General features: G+C 39.2%; 1 protein-coding gene across 50 annotated transcripts in view; it reads left to right on the forward strand.

Moving 5' to 3' along the window:
* Positions 1-15,875, forward strand: part of PBRM1 (polybromo 1) — a 128,294-nt gene that overhangs the window by 71,215 nt on the left and 41,204 nt on the right. For 39 of the 50 annotated variants that reach the window (XM_082701028.1, XM_082701052.1, XM_082701067.1 and 36 more), the window contains 3 exons: positions 8,143-8,328; positions 9,236-9,393; positions 10,022-10,285. In XM_082701028.1, the coding sequence (XP_082557154.1) occupies positions 8,143-8,328; positions 9,236-9,393; positions 10,022-10,285 (608 nt within the window). The remainder of the gene's footprint in view (positions 1-8,142; positions 8,329-9,235; positions 9,394-10,021; positions 10,286-15,875) is intronic. The other 11 variants (XM_082701034.1, XM_082701057.1, XM_082701035.1 and 8 more) reach the window with 1 other exon arrangement.

Consider the following 15,875-nt stretch of genomic DNA (forward strand, 5'->3'; position numbering starts at 1 on the left):
CTCAGGGTTGTGGAATCGAGCCCTAGTTCAGGTTTAGTGAGGAATCGCTTGAGATTCTCCCTCTTCCTCTGCCCCTCCCCCTGCTTGCTCTCCCTCTCTTTACAAAAAAAAAAAAGATTTCTATTAAACTTGGTAAAATGGGTTTTTTACTCAAAATAATTAAAATCATTATTTTACTGAGGAAAGAAGAAATTTGATCATTTCTTACAAGGCTTTTATTATTATTCATTCTTTTCATGAGACAGCTAGCTACCTTTTTTGAGCATTATTGACACACAATGTTACATTAATTTCAGGTGTATTTCTTATAGAGTTCACGTACATACCTAGGATTGTGATTTTTGAAGAGTTATGTTAGTCTTTAGCATCACATTTGCTTAGGGCTTTTCTTTCTGTAGGTAAGAAAACAAAATAAAATTGATTTAAAGTAAATTCTCATGCACAATGACATATGCAAAGAAGAGAAGGGAACCTGATTGGCAAGAAAATTTACCACCATAAAGCTAGCTGCACAGAACCCAGCCACTTTGCCGCCAGAGGGGATGTACTCATTTAGGATGACGATAGGGTATGTGGTTGAGGGGTGTCTTTGCCAGCTAAAAGTGATCAGTACAGAGGTGAATGGGGTAAACCTGCAGCTTTGCTAGTCAAGATTACAGCTGAGGTTGAGGGATATCCTGGAAGTAGCCACAGAAGGTCTGACACAGCTCTCACATATTCTTTGCTGACTGGAAAACTGTGCCCATGCAAGCAAGATGGAAGAACCTAACGAAAAGCAAAATACATTTTTGCTTACTTGAAAATTAATTACAACTTTGAATGTGTCCCCCAAGCCACATGCACATCAGTTAGCAGAAGGTGAGTCCTTCTGAATTTGAGGTGTTTGAGGACAGTCTTCACCTAAATCATTGGCTGACCCTTGGCCAAGCAGACTTCAGTGCAAACCTTCATTCCATGTGTCTTAGAATACTTATGTTGAGAGTCTCAGAGGACAGAAGAGAAAGAAAGGGGAAAAATACTTGGAATGGCTGTAAACTTGAAAGTTGTTAGAAAACAGTAGCCCATGACTCTAAATAAAAACACTAAGTAGATACAAGGAGAACCACCTCTAGTTACATCTGCTGAAAGAAAAATCTTGAGAACAATAGTATGGTAATGGCTCTGAAGAAATAATGGAGGTCAGAAAGCGGAACATGATACTCAAAAGTGCTAAAAAGGACAAGAACTGAATAAACCAGTATAACCAGTGAAACTATCCTTTAAAAAATGAAGCTGAAATGAGGCATTCCTAGATAAACAAAAACAGAATTCACTGCTGGCAGATCTTCCCTGTAAGAAATACCAAAGGAAGAGCTTCAGGCCAAAAGAAAACAGCACCAGATGGTTGGCTCAAATCCACAGGAAGGACTGAAGAGTAGTGGAAATGGTAAATTTGGTAAATACAAAAGTCTGCCTATGTTTTTTCACTTTTCTTCTCTGTTTCTTCCAAAAACATTAGGATTGTTTAAAGAAAAAGGTACAACCTCATTGTTAGGTTTACATTATTTATAGAAGTATTATATATGACAATAGTAGCACAAAGGAATGGAGCTATTTCGGAGCAAAGCCGCACTAGTTAACAAAATCAAGTTAGGATCAACCTGAAGTAGATGGTGGTAAGTTACAGATGCGTATTGTAATGCCACTAAAAACAAATAGCAATAAAAACCCAACGGAGGAATTAGAGAAGTGCTACAGCAGAAATACTTGCTTGGCACAAATACTTCCTAAAGAAGGAAAAGAGAAACAAAAAACATAAGACATGTAAAAAACAAATAACAAAGGGCAGACATGAATTCAGTCATATCAATAAGTAACTTACAGAGGCGCCTGGGTCGCTCAGTCGCTAAGCGGCTGCCTTCAGCTCAGGTCATGATCCCGGGGTCCTGGGATCCAGCCCCCACATCAGGGTCCCTGCTCAGTGGGGAACCTGCTTCTCTTTCTCCCTCTGCAGCTCTCCCTGCTTGTGCTCCCTTGCTCTTTCTGTCAAACAAATAAATAAAATCCTTTTTTTAGAAAAAGTAAGTTACATATTATGAGTAGACTAAACACTTGGATCAAATTGCAGACTGAATTTTAAAATACCTAACTCTATGCTGATCTGCAAAGGACTTGTTTCAGAGCTGAAGGCAAAAATAAGCTGAAAGGAAAAGAAGGGGGAATGATGTACTATTGAGTTGGAGTGGCACCATCAATACCAAATGGACTTTTAAGAGAAGAACTATGACTGGAGACAGAGGGATACCTCATAATGTTAAAAGGATCAGGACATTGGAACATGTAGTATTTATAAATGTATATACATCTAATAGTGGAGCCTCAAAATACATGAAGTAAAAACTGATAGAATTGAAAAGAGAAATAGTTTAATAATTATAGTCTCAATACTCCTTCCTAAGCAATTGATGGACCAACTAGACTAAAAATCAGTATCTTTTCTCACTAGTTGATAGACCAACTTCAAAAATACAAAAGACTTGAAATAGCATTGCTGTGGACTGGAAGTTTACATTCCCCCAAAACTGATGTGTTGTAGCCTCCTCTCCAATTTGATGGTAATTGGAGGTAGGGCCTTTAGGAGGTAATTAGGTTTGGGTGTGGTTGTAGGGGTCGAGCCACCACGAGAGGACTGTTACTGTTATAAGGGGATGAAGAACAAGTTGATGACTATTTGTGAACCAGAAAGTGAGCTGTCACCAGACACCAGATGTGCTGGCACCTTGATTTTGGATTTTCTGCCCTCCAGAGCTAAGAAATGAATGTTGTTTAAGCTACCCGGGCTATGGTGGGGTTTTTACAGCAAGATAAGACATGGACTGTCAACCGGCTTGATGGTTGACGTGTGAAACATTGCACCCAGGGACTGTAGAATACACATTCTTGTCAAACACACAGGCAGCATTATCGGACCATACGCTAGGTCATGCATCAAGTTTCAGAAGATTTAAAAGGATTGAAATACGAAAGTTTGCTCTCTGAACACAATGGGATTTAGACTAGAAATTAGCAACAGAAAGAAATCTGGAGAATCCCCAGATATTTGGAAATGAAGTGGTTCACCTCTAACCCATGGATCAAAGATGTTACAAGAACAATTAGAAAAATCTTGAATGCAATGTATGAAATGTATTTAATTATTAATTAAATGTATTAAATTAATGAAAACAATATGTTAAAATTTATGGTATATATCTAAAGCAGTTCATAGGAAGAAATTTATAACTTTAAATACATATGTTGAAAGGAGTAAAGATCTAAAATAGGTATGTTTCCACCTCAAGAAGTTAGGGAAAAAAAGCCAATCAAACCTGAAGTAAGTAGAGGAAACAATAAAAATCAGGTTGGAAATCAATGAAAGAGGAAACAGAAAATGCCAATGCCATAATGGGTGTGACATTTGGGAACAATCCATGTTGTTTCTACTGACAAAATTTTGTATACTTAGACTTTTTTTTTTTTTTTAAGTTTTATTGACACTTCTTGACAATGCAAAATTAGTAACAGCTGCTTCTTAAATTACTGTAAGGCTGTTCTGAAAATGTGGCCTCTAGGCAAACAGCATCAGCATTACTTGAGAACTGATGAGGAATGCAAATTCTCAGGCTTTTGATCTCAGTTTAAGTCTTGATCTCAGCTCAGGTCTTGATTTCAGGGTTGTGAGCTTTTAGGCCCCACTTTGGGCTCCGTGCTGGGCGTGGAGCCTACTTTAAAAAAAGAAATGAAAATACTCTTGTATTTTATGTTTTAGCAAGTCATGTAGGTGGTTCTGATGTACACTCAGTTGTGGGAATCGCTGCTCTAAGGCTTTAACTCTAGCGGAGGAGCAGGAGCTTATGACAGTACTTGCTGTCTTGCTTCTTGGTGGATTAGCAATGATATGTGAACCCACTAGGCAGCCTTGGTACTGACATTTTTTTTTTTAATTTATTTATTTGACAGATCACAAGTAGGCAGAGAGGCAGACAAAGAGAGAGGGGGAAGCAGGTTCCCCGCTGAGCAGAGAGCCCGATGTGGGGCTCGATCCCAGGACCCTGAGATCATGACCTGAGCTGAAGGCAGCAGCTTAACCCACTGAGCCACCAGGTGCCCTGGTACTGACATTTTATAAACTGTTCGTCACTGCCCTTGACTGATCCTTTGTTACGAGGAAATATTTCCAGCGACTTAATCTGTGAAAAAGGCTTGTGATACAAAAACAGAGCCCCATAAAGAAAAAACACAGTAGGAAATGTTCATTCCTTTCCCATTGCTGTGCCTGTCTCAGGAGCCTGCAGGCCTTTGCTGACAGGAGTAAGGGGAGCCCTGCTGCACAGAGCTGCTTTCTAAGGCTGCCAAGAGCAGCCCTGTTAACACTAGGCTTTTTTTTTTTTTTTTTTAAGATTTTATTTATTTATTTGACAGAGATCACAAGTAGGCAAGAGAGGCAGGCAGAGAGAGTGAGAGAGGAAGGAAGCAGGCTCTCTGCTAAGCAGAGAGCCCGACATAGGGCTCGATTCCAGGACCCTGGGATCATGACCTGAGCTGAAGGCAGAGGCTTTAACCCACTGAGCCACCTAGGTGCCCCAACACTGTTTTTTAAACATCAACTCAGGGACTATATTTTCCAGTGGTGGGACTGGAAGTAGGTAAGAAGTGGTGCTTTGCCATACAATGTAAAGTCAGCACTAGAAGCACTGATGAGGAAGGCTTATTGTAACCACGAGAGGACCGTAGTCTGCTTTAGTTCACCCTGTATCAGGTGACTCAATGAATATTAAAAAGACAGCAAACCATCAGGAAGTAGGATAGTGGTTATATATGTCAGTCAGCCCTCTATGTCTTTAAGCCATAAGAGGAGGTGTCTTAATAATGATGGAAATTAAGGGAAACTAGAAGATCTCACACACCCTGTTTTTATATTAAATGTCAGAACTAACCACTCATACAAGGGGAAGTAAGCAAAGGTAAGAGAACATGGAGGCCTTTCACTTTCTGCACTGTACAGATGCCTACTGCTAGTACATCCCAAAACACCTTTAAAATGATGGAAAGGGGATTTTAAAGCAAAACTAAAGACATAAATGTAAACCATTCCCCTCCTCAAAAAAAAAAAAAAAATGAAGAGAGAGAGAGAGAAGGAAAGCAACGGAGAAGGAGATAGTGGCAATGAGAGTTTGGGCGAGTTGTCGACACTGCCTTCCCTGCCAGCATCTGATGAAGAAGAGTAGTAGGCCTGCAGGTGAAAGCCGTCTGCACCAGCTACGCCTGCAGATGGAGGTGTGAAAACAGCTGAAAGTCTACATTTAAAGGAGATGAACCTCTGTTCCCTTCCCCAACCCTTTCGGTGATTGCACTAAAGTGTCCAGATCGAGAAACAGCAGCTGTCTGAAAGGCTAGAGGTGCAGTTCTGAGAGGATGTATTCTAAGTCGTGAGACCCCTTGCCCTTTAAACTTGGTAGCTCTGGCATGCCGGCAGTCACGCTTACGGTCAGATTTTTCTTTTGAGGGATGGGTCTGGCAATGGGGAGAAAATTGTACATAGAGAACTTCTAGTCAGCGTTTTGTTTTGCTTTGTTTTGTTTTAGCATTTTGCTAAATATATATTAATGTGTCAAAGTAACTGGTGATATAACAAGTTAACACATTGTTATAGGTCAAAGTGATTCAGTTTTAAAATGTTTTTAATGATGGCAGAAAGGAAACATTTAGAAAAGGATTAGCAGATGAAGAAGAATGCTCAGAGGCAATGGAACAACAAAGAAGGAGAAAGATAACAAAGAGATCAGCCCAAGAGGCTCAGAATCCAAGTGATTGCAGGGCACAGTTCTGCCAGGCTTTCTGCCAGTATGTAACAAGGATCTCCTTTCCAGCAACATTTTCTTCATTTCCAGCTGTGCCTTCTACTGCCAAGTCCTTAAGGTCCATTTCTCTGCCAGTCTATTTAAGGCAGCAGAGGGCTTTTTCTTTTCTCAGAATTCTTCTGGTCTCTGTTTTTGTCCAATTCCAAAGTCACTTCCCTATTTTTTAGGTGTTTGTTGCAGTAACACCCCTCTACCAGGTATCAGAATCTCATGTAAATATTATCAGCTTTATGTGCTCAAAGGTCCCAAATCTTATTATCTAAATCATTTAAATGTATGTATATGGGTATGATCTCTCCTGGGACACAGTTCCTCTCCATCTGTGGACCTATGAAACTAAAAAACAAGTTCTTTGCTCCTATAACATAGTGACGGCACATGCATGGGATAATGAGAGACATTCTCATTCAGAAAGGGAGAAATGGAAGGAGTCATTAGTTCCAAGCAATCTTGAAATCCAGCTGGGCAGAGTCATTAGAAATATTCCTCTGTGGCTCAGCACTCTGCCCTCTGCATCATCTTTTTTCATGAAAGGTAGCATATGTTTGCAGGTGAGCACTTTTAATCAGCCTGTTTCTTTTCTCTAGAATTTTGGGGGTTTAACTAGCACTCTTTCATTTTGTACTGTCTCTGTACCTTTTTCAGTTCACCATGTTCGTGCTGGTATATAATCTGAAGAACCTTGTGAACCTCTTGTGTATCTTACAGGGATTCATTTGACTAATCAAATACTAGATAACATTTTCCACCAAAATTGGCAAAATTTTTTAGAAATGATGTGGGGCCACCTAGGTGGCTCAGTCAGTTAAATGTCTGTCTTTGTCTTGGGTCATGATCCTGGGATCTTGGATTGAGCCCCACATCAGGCTTCCTGCTCAGCAGGGCATCTGTTTCTCCCTCTCCCTCTCCCTCTGCCCCTCCCCCGACTTGTGCTCCCTCTCTCAAATAAAATAATTTTTTAAAAATTATAATAGGAGTGTTGGGGCAAGAATGGAGAAACAAACGCTTGTGGCTAGACAGTGAGGCACTAAAATTGGTATAGACTTTTGGGGTTGGTTTGAATATGCATTTTAAAAAATGTTTAAGGGGCACCTGGTGGCTCAGTCAGTTAAGCATCTGCCTTTAGCTCAGGTCATGATCCAGGGGTCCCAGGATTGAGTCCTTGTCAGGCTCCCTGCTCAGCTGGGAGCCTGCTGCTTCCTCTCTCTCTTCTCCCTCTTGCTTGGTGCTCTCTCTCTCTCTCACTGTCTCTCTCTCTCTCTCAGTCAAGTAAATAAATCTTTTTTAAAAAGCATTTAAAATGCTTATTTCCAGCTGTTGCATTTATAGAAAGTTATCATAAGGAAATAAAGATGTGAGCAAAGCTTTATCCTCAAAAGCACAAAACACTGGGGTGTCTCCTGGTTGGCTCAGTCAATGGAGCGTGCCACTCTTGATCTTGGGGTTGTGAATTCAAGTCCCATGTTGACTGTGGAGATTACTCAAAAATAAAATCTAAAAAAAAAACCCAAAAACCAAAACCCTACGGTATTTGCAAATGATGGCTTGCATAGCAGCCATCAAAAAATATTATTTAGCAAAAATAAGTCTTATTGAAGAGCATTAATCTTGGGAACTGCTCAGTGTATCTTTTTATCATTATTATTATTATTATTATTACTTATTTATTTTAAGTAATCTCTGTCCCCAAAATGTGCCTTGAACTCATGACCCCAGGATCAAGAGTCACATGTTCTTCTGACTAAGCCAAGCAGGTGCCCCTGTTCAGTGTATATTCAGTGTAAACATACATAGTTTACATTATATTGTATGCTACACATATTCCATATTTTTTTCAATTCTAAGATTCCATTTTGACATACCCACATAATAACTATTGGGGGAAAATTTTTCAGAAGCATTGATAGAAGGGAAGTATATATGACATTATTTCCAGGACTGCATGATTGACAGGTAAGCTGTTTTCTTCTTTATACCTTTCTTTATCATCCAGAATGACACACTGAGCATATATTATTAACATGGTTATTTTAATTGTGTAAGTCATTTGTTTATTTTGCATTTACTTAAATTAATGACGGTTGTAACTCAAAAAGGCAAGTTTGTGTAAAGGCTCTTGGGAGTATGGATATCATGCCGTTTGTCCTGAATCCTGCCCTTGAAGGTCTAGGAAAGCATGAAACATATTAGTACATGTTGTTTGAATCCCACATCTGATCCCCACATCCCATTAATGGGAACATTTTTATCTTTTTCACCGAAGAAGCTGAAAAGAGTGAAGACTCCTCAGGCGCCGCAGGCCTCTCCGGCTTACACCGCACGTACAGCCAGGACTGCAGCTTTAAGAATAGCATGTACCATGTTGGAGACTATGTCTACGTGGAGCCCGCAGAGGCCAGCCTGCAGCCACACATCGTCTGCATTGAGAGGCTTTGGGAAGATTCTGCTGGTAAGTTTGTTTTAAATCAAAGGGCAGATTGGTAAGCTGGGACTGTTTTACTCCTCCTTGGTCCTCAGGGAAGAAAATTGTAACTCAGACAGTTATGCCTTGCAACAGTAGTCGTTCTACATTGTATCGGTAAGTAGAAGTAAGCACCAGCTGTGTGAAAAACGTCTGATCTCACACTCTCCTGAGTGGCACAGTTGAGTCAAAGGAAATGCCCCTTCCTGAAGTGAGGTTGATATTCATTCACTCAACTGCTGCTGTTTCTTAAAAACACACAGTAAGCCAGACTGGAGGATGGCAGAGCCTCATAAGAACTAAAGGCTCGTGTTTTACCCCTCGCAGAACCGCTTTGGTACAAATCACAAATAAAAAAGAAATTATTATAGTGTGACATGTGTCTTGGCCTAGAATTTGATTTCAAAAAGGCGTCCTAGAACAGCTGCCTTTCATGTAAAATATGGAGAACAAATAGGAGTTAATGAAGCCAGAAGCAGACAGAAACGTGATCTGATGCAGTCCAGTTCCCTCAGCTGCTCCTCGTGAGATACCTTTGTCTTCCTTCTCCTGAGTGCTCACTGTATCCCTTCTATGCTTTGGATGCTCTGTCCTTACCAAAGTGCGGTCTGGAGTGTGTCCTGGCCCCAGCAGACTAGGGCAGGTCTCACCGCCTTCTTCATCCTATATATTATACATCCTTTAGTATGAGGGGGAACGTAGCATTTTTTTAGGCCTCGTTATGCTTCATTACTTGAGAATATCATTTCTTCCAAGATAACAATTTTAAGACACTGTGGCCTAAAAAGCACATTGTTCAGGCCATGGCAGAATGGATGGAGATTTTGCTCATTTTGCAAGAATGTGTGATTTCTATTAATGGTAATTTCCTCTCTGTCTCCCTTTTTGTTTTGAGGTGAAAAATGGTTGTATGGCTGTTGGTTTTATCGGCCAAATGAAACATTCCATCTGGCTACACGGAAATTTCTAGAAAAAGAAGTTTTTAAGAGTGACTATTATAATAAAGTTCCCGTTAGTAAAATTCTAGGAAAATGTGTGGTCATGTTTGTCAAGGTAAGAAACTCCTTAGTCTCCAAAGTTCAAATCATTCCATGAAAATAAAATTTACAAACACAAAAAAAGTTGTATTTATAAATCAGACCCTTTAAAATTTGAAATTTTTTAAAGCTGTGTCTATATGCCATTGTGTAAAGATTTAGGAGGAAATTAATCTGATCATGATGATGAAATACCACCATTTGCTTGCCTACAATATATAGCTAAATGCAGTTCACTTAAATTTTTTTATACTGCCAGGCTAATTTTTGAGGATGACGTTTTCTGAAAGATCATTAAAAATTGTCAGTGTGCTTTTTAGGTAATAAAGTATACCTTTTGTGTATCTATCTGATACAGGCACATTGAGCCCTGCCCAAAGCTTTTAGGAACATTATAGCAGTGTGAAATGCTAATATATTTTCAAAAAGGTAGTTGGTAAGCTAAAGGGTATGTATTTAATAAGGCTCTTCTGTAGCAGGGAGAGGCTTGTACATTGCTAACCATTTACTTACTGTTTGTTGTTAACTGTCAGAAAGTCTTAACAGGTTAGTGTTGGCTTGATTGATGTGTGGTTTTGGTTTTTTTGGTTGACTTGTTTCCAGAACATTCACCTAACTAATAATCTTATTCTTATGTCTCCCAGGAATACTTCAAATTGTGCCCAGAAAACTTTCGAGATGAGGATGTTTTTGTCTGCGAATCACGGTATTCTGCCAAAACCAAATCTTTTAAGAAAATTAAACTGTGGACCATGCCCATCAGTTCAGTGAGGTTTGTCCCTCGGGATGTGCCCTTGCCTGTGGTCCGAGTGGCGTCTGTATTTGCAAATGCAGATAAAGGGGATGACGAGAAGAACACAGAAAACTCAGAGGACAGTCGAACTGAAGACAATTTTAACTTGGAAAAGGTATGTAGTTAAAAGCCACACAGAAAAGGATTTTGCATTTCAAAATATTTATTCCAGAAAATAAATGAATAAAGTATTCAAATGCAGAATGAAAAAGAGTAACAACATAAAACCTTAGCCAAACAGAAGGGAGCTATAGGACAGAAATTAATGCTTAGAAAACAACAGTAGAATTGAAAAATAGAATTTAAAACTAAATCCAAGTGCTAATCCTTTGATAAATCCAGTGAGATATACTGTCAACTATCCTAATAAAAAAAGAAGGCTGGGGATAAAAATATATGTTTATAAAAAATAAAAAATTAAAAAAAAAAAAAAGAAGGCAGTTAAGCTCAGACATACAAATGTAGAAGAAATTTAAAGACTTACACATTTCTGTTAATAAATTTGAAAGCCCGAATGAAATGAATAATTTTCTAGGACACTCTAAATTACTAAAGAATCGGGACACCTGGGTAGCTCAGTTGGTTAAGCAGCTGCCTTCGGCTCAGGTCATGATCCCAGCGTCCTGGGATCGAGTCCCACATTGGGCTCCTTGCTCGGCAGGGAGCCTGCTTCGCCCTCTGCCTGTGCCTGCCATTCTGTCTGCCTGTGCTTGCTCTCTCCCCCTCTCTCTCTCTGATAAATAAATAAAATCTTTGAAAAAAATATAAATAAATAAATTAATTAATTAAATTACTAAAGAATCAAGAAGAGGGGTAACACGTAAGTGGACAACAAGAAGAAATTTTTCAAAAATGTTCTGAGAGCTAATCAGAATACTCAGGTCAGATACTTCCATGGGTGAATTCTTTTAACCCTTAAGGGACCTATAGTTATAGTACTGTTTAAATTATTTTAAAGCATGGAGAACAAAGAAGACTTCCCAGTTTATTTTACAAAACCAGAATAACCTTAATTCCAAAGCCTGACAAAATTAAAACAGAAAAACTGCAATTGAGCCTAACAGATGAATGTTGATGCAGAAAATACTTGGAGAAAGTGTATTTTTATTTATAAGTGAAACCAAGTTAGTTATTTAAGAACAATATGACCTAGTAGGTGGGAGTTCATTCTAGAAATGCAGGAGTTGGTCAAAATTAGGAAAATTTAGTAATATACTTCATTATATTATTATATCAAAGGAAAGATTATTTGATGAAGTATAGTAACTGTCTTCATTTAAGTTTTTTTTTTTTTTTTTTTTTAAAGATTTTATTTATTTATTTGACAGAGAGAAATCACAAGTAGACGGAGAGGCAGGTAGAGAGAGAGGAAGGGAAGCAGGCTCCCTGCCGAGCAGAGAGCCCGATGCGGGACTCGATCCCAGGACCCTGAGATCATGACCTGAGCTGAAGGCAGCGGCTTAACCCACTGAGCCACCCAGGCGCCCTTAATTTAAGTTTTAGAAGGATATTTCCTCAAAGCGATTTTTTTTTTTTCTAAAGATTTTATTTATTTATTTGACAGAGAGAAATCACAAGTAGACGGAGAGGCAGGCAGAGAGAGAGAGAGGGAAGCAGGCTCTCCGCTGAGCAGAGAGCTCAATGTGGGACTCGATCCCAGGACCTTGAGATCATGACCTGAGCTGAAGGCAGCGGCTTAACCCACTGAGCCACCCAGGCGCCCCCTCAAAGCGATTTTTTAAAGTTATGTTGATTTCTCATGACTTAAGCCTGCTTTGCTCTACTATTATCTGTATTTTTCTGAAAGTAGCCAATGAAGACAAACAAAAATAGTAAAAATATTGACAGTTAAGTGGCAAAATCTTTTTGCAGATCATGGGGGAGCAATTAACTAAAGTTTTGAAAAACAATTCAACAAATAGAGATTTCAAAATCCATATACAAGTCAATAGCTTTCTTACATAAACAAAACAATAATCCACAAGAGTTTTGAAAGAAAGGTGAAAATGTTGAATATACTTTAGCAACTGTTAGGAAAATCATGTAGAAGAAAATATCTGATTCACCTTAACAAAATACATTAAGAAATAACCTTGAAAGGAGTATTTGGAACCTATGGGAAGAGAAACCGTCTACTCACGGACATAAAAGATTTGGATAAATTTTTTTCAGAACTTGACAAAATGGGGTGTCTGGGTGGCTCAGTTGGTTAAGTGTCTGACTTCAGCTCAGGTCATGATGTCAGGGTCCTGGGATTGAGTGTTGGCCTCCCTGCTCAGCAGGGAGTCTGCTTCTCCCTCCCTTCCTGTGCCTTCCCACCACTCTTGGACACTCGCTTGCTCTCTCAAATAAATAAAATCTTGGAAGAAAAAACAAAGAATTTGACAGAATTATTCTGGCTTTCTCATGTAAGAATAAACATGCAGCAGTCACCAGGAAAAGAAGGAGGAAAATAGTAATCAAAGTGCTTTGCCTTGCCAGATGTTATTGTATTTATATATATTATATAGAGAGAGAGCAAAACATTTTTTTTTGTTGTTTTTTAAAAGATTTTATTTATTTATTTGACAGAGAGATATCACAAGTAGGCAGAGAGGCAGGCAGGTGTGGGGGGGAAGCAGGCTCCTTGCCTTCTCTCGGCTGAGCAGAGATCCCGATGTGTGGCTCGATCCCAGGACCCTAAATAAGATCATGACCGGAGCCAAAGGCAGAGGCTTAACCCACTGAGCCACCCAGGCGCCCATATATCAAAGTTTTATTTGTTTAGCTAATCTCTGTATCCAAACATGAGGCTTGAACTCATGACCCCAAGATCAAGAATTGCTTGTACATTGCTAACCATTTACTTACTGTTTGTTGTTAACCAGGAGACCCTGTATATTTTGTTATTTATAAAAAATTGAGGTATTCCAGTCTGTGGAAGGAATAGGCTTTTCACAGTTAAAATCCAGTATATAAAGGTAGTATTTTAAATCAGCAGGAAAGGATGGAATTAAATGATACTGGGAAAACTGGTAGCCATTTGAAAAAGAAAAAAAGAAAAGAAACCATCTGAACTCTCATTCACATCATATTCCAAAAAGTAATAATACCAAAAACAAAAGCAAAATGGAAGAAACAGTACCAGTTGCTAACATAGGCAGATTTATTATTATTTACCTATATTCGTTATTTGTAAGGTTGGAATGGGTCCTTTCTATACATGATATGAAACCCAGGAGGCATTAAAGTGGAGCGAAAGTCTTCAGGACAACCTTCTTTTTTTTTTTTTTTAAGATTTCATTTATTTATTTATTTGACAGACAGAGATCACAAGTAGGCAGAGAGGCAGACAGAGAGAGAGGGGGAAGCAGGCTCTCCACTGAGCAGAGAGCCCGATTCGGAGCTCAATCCCAGGACCCTGAGATCATGACCTGAGCTGAAGGCAGAGGCTTAATCCACTGAGCCACCCAGGCGCCCCGACAACCATTTTTTTAATGCAAAAAGCTTTTAGAAATCTGGGGAAGAAGTGACACTAGGAAAATAGGCAAAGGACTAAATAGATCATTTATAGAGGGGAGACAGCCCAAAAAAAGTAAGAAAATCTGTTAATCTAATAATTTTCAAAAGCCTGACAGGTTGGCAAGAGTTCTGAAGATTGCTAATGCTGACAACACCTGCTTTGGGTGTGAGGCAGGACACTTCTCTCCCATCCGTGGCATTCCCCTTGACCCAGCGTCCATTTGATACTAGGGAATGTGGTCCAACTCAGTACTAGGCGCACCGAAGTCTTCTCCACAAGGAGCAGCATCAGTGTTATTTGTAAAAGCAAAAACCCTTGGCCAGACCCAAATGCCCATGAATAGGAGTTGAGTAAAGTGTCAGACATCCATAGCTTGCCAACTCTGTAGCCAGTAAGCACAATGAGGTAGCTCTATATATGGCACACAGAAGATTGTCCAAGTCACTTGGTAAGAACATGCTCATAACGAACAGGTGGCAGAATGGGATCTGGTTCCATTATTATTCAAAAAAACTCAAACTGTATGTTTACATACCCGACTGTAAAAGCAATGTGGAGAACTGCTGTGTGCTGAACCAGGTGTTTATCTCTGGGGTTGGATCACAGAAGATTGCTTTTTAAGTTTTACATGCTCTAATGTTTGAATTGTTGCCCACAGATACATTTCTTTTATATAATCAAAAAAGATAAAGCCTTTTTTTTTTAGATTTTTTAAAAAATTTATTTATTTGACAGAGATCATAAGTGGGCAGAGAGACAGGCAGAGAGAGATGGGGGGAAGCAGGCTCCCCGCTAAGCAGAGAGCCCGATGCGATGCGGGTCTTGATGCCAGGACCCTGGGATCATGACCTGAGCCAAAGACAGAGGCTTAACCCACTGAGCCACCCAGGTGCCCCCAAAAATAAAGCTTTTAAATTGTCAATATAAAAACTGGAAAAAATTGACTTCTTTGTGTCTTAGAAAAGAAATCCATTTTAGTGTCCTAACAGTGTTAAAAAAGAAAGGAAGCTTGGGAAAGAATATGATATTTTTTATACTTTGCCAATATGTTGGGAATTATAGAGACATTAATTTTGAAAGAATAAGAAATACCAATGGAAGCCAACATGGGAATTAACACAGATTTCTAACTAGAATTCGTAAGTCTCCAGGGTCCTCTCTGTGCATGATTTTGTTTTTGTTTTTTTCTTTTGTCTCATCTTTATTTTAATACTGCCTGGCCAAAACAAGTCATTCCTGGAACTTTTTTTTTTTTTTTTTTTTAAATTCCTGGAACTTTTAAAAGAATACTTTTAGCAGGTAGAGCAGAGAGATTACTTTTAAAAATTAAAAAAAAAGAAGAACTTCAGAATAGAACCCATTCCTAAAAGAAAAAGGGGTGTTTTTTTTTTTTTTTTTTCAAGATTTTATTATTTGACAGAGAGAGAGTGCACAGGCAAGTAGAGTAGAGGGAGGGGAAAAGCAGGCTCTCCACTGAGCAGGGAGCCCAATGTGGGCCTCAATCCCAGGACCTCAGGACCATGACCTGAGCTGAAGGCAGATGCTTAACTGACTGAGCCACCCAGGTGCCCAGAAAAAGTTCTTCTTAATTTCAGGGCCTACTTCATAGTCCCCACCCCTGCAGGTTCCTCTCATCCATTATATGTGTTATTTTCCAAGAAGATCATTTATATATCACATTTGAAGTCATAACAAAGATTAAAACAAATCACTTGGACCTTCTGAAGGAGATTTTTTTTTTCAGTTTGAAGTTTCACATATTCTCAGGGAGATGCAGTAGAAAATATTGGGATTCTATAGTTTCCTCGGCTTTTATACGTTTTAGAGTTAATATGTTTAAAACACCTCATGCTGTGCCCACTTTCTGCATCAGATCAGAACTTTTTTTTTTTTTAATCTTTTTATTCGAGAGTGCTCTCAGGAGTGGGGGGAGGGACAGAGGCAGAGACAGAAGCAAACTCCCTGCTGAGCACAGAGTCCAACACGGAGCTCGATCCCAGGACCTTGAGATCAATCATGACCTCAGCCAAAGTCAGACGCTTAACCAACTAAGCCACCCAGACTCTTTTCTTTTTTTTTTTTTCTTTTTGCCAAAACTATAAAACAGCAATAACGAATGGGTGTTCAAGTGCTTTTCATAAGTCAGGCATTGTTCTGTGTACTTAACTATGGAATGTGTCATTGGAGATTCCTAACAGCCCCA

The sequence above is a fragment of the Mustela nivalis genome, assembly GCF_964662115.1.
Source record: "Mustela nivalis genome assembly, chromosome: 1".
Taxonomy (NCBI): Eukaryota; Metazoa; Chordata; class Mammalia; order Carnivora; family Mustelidae; genus Mustela; species Mustela nivalis.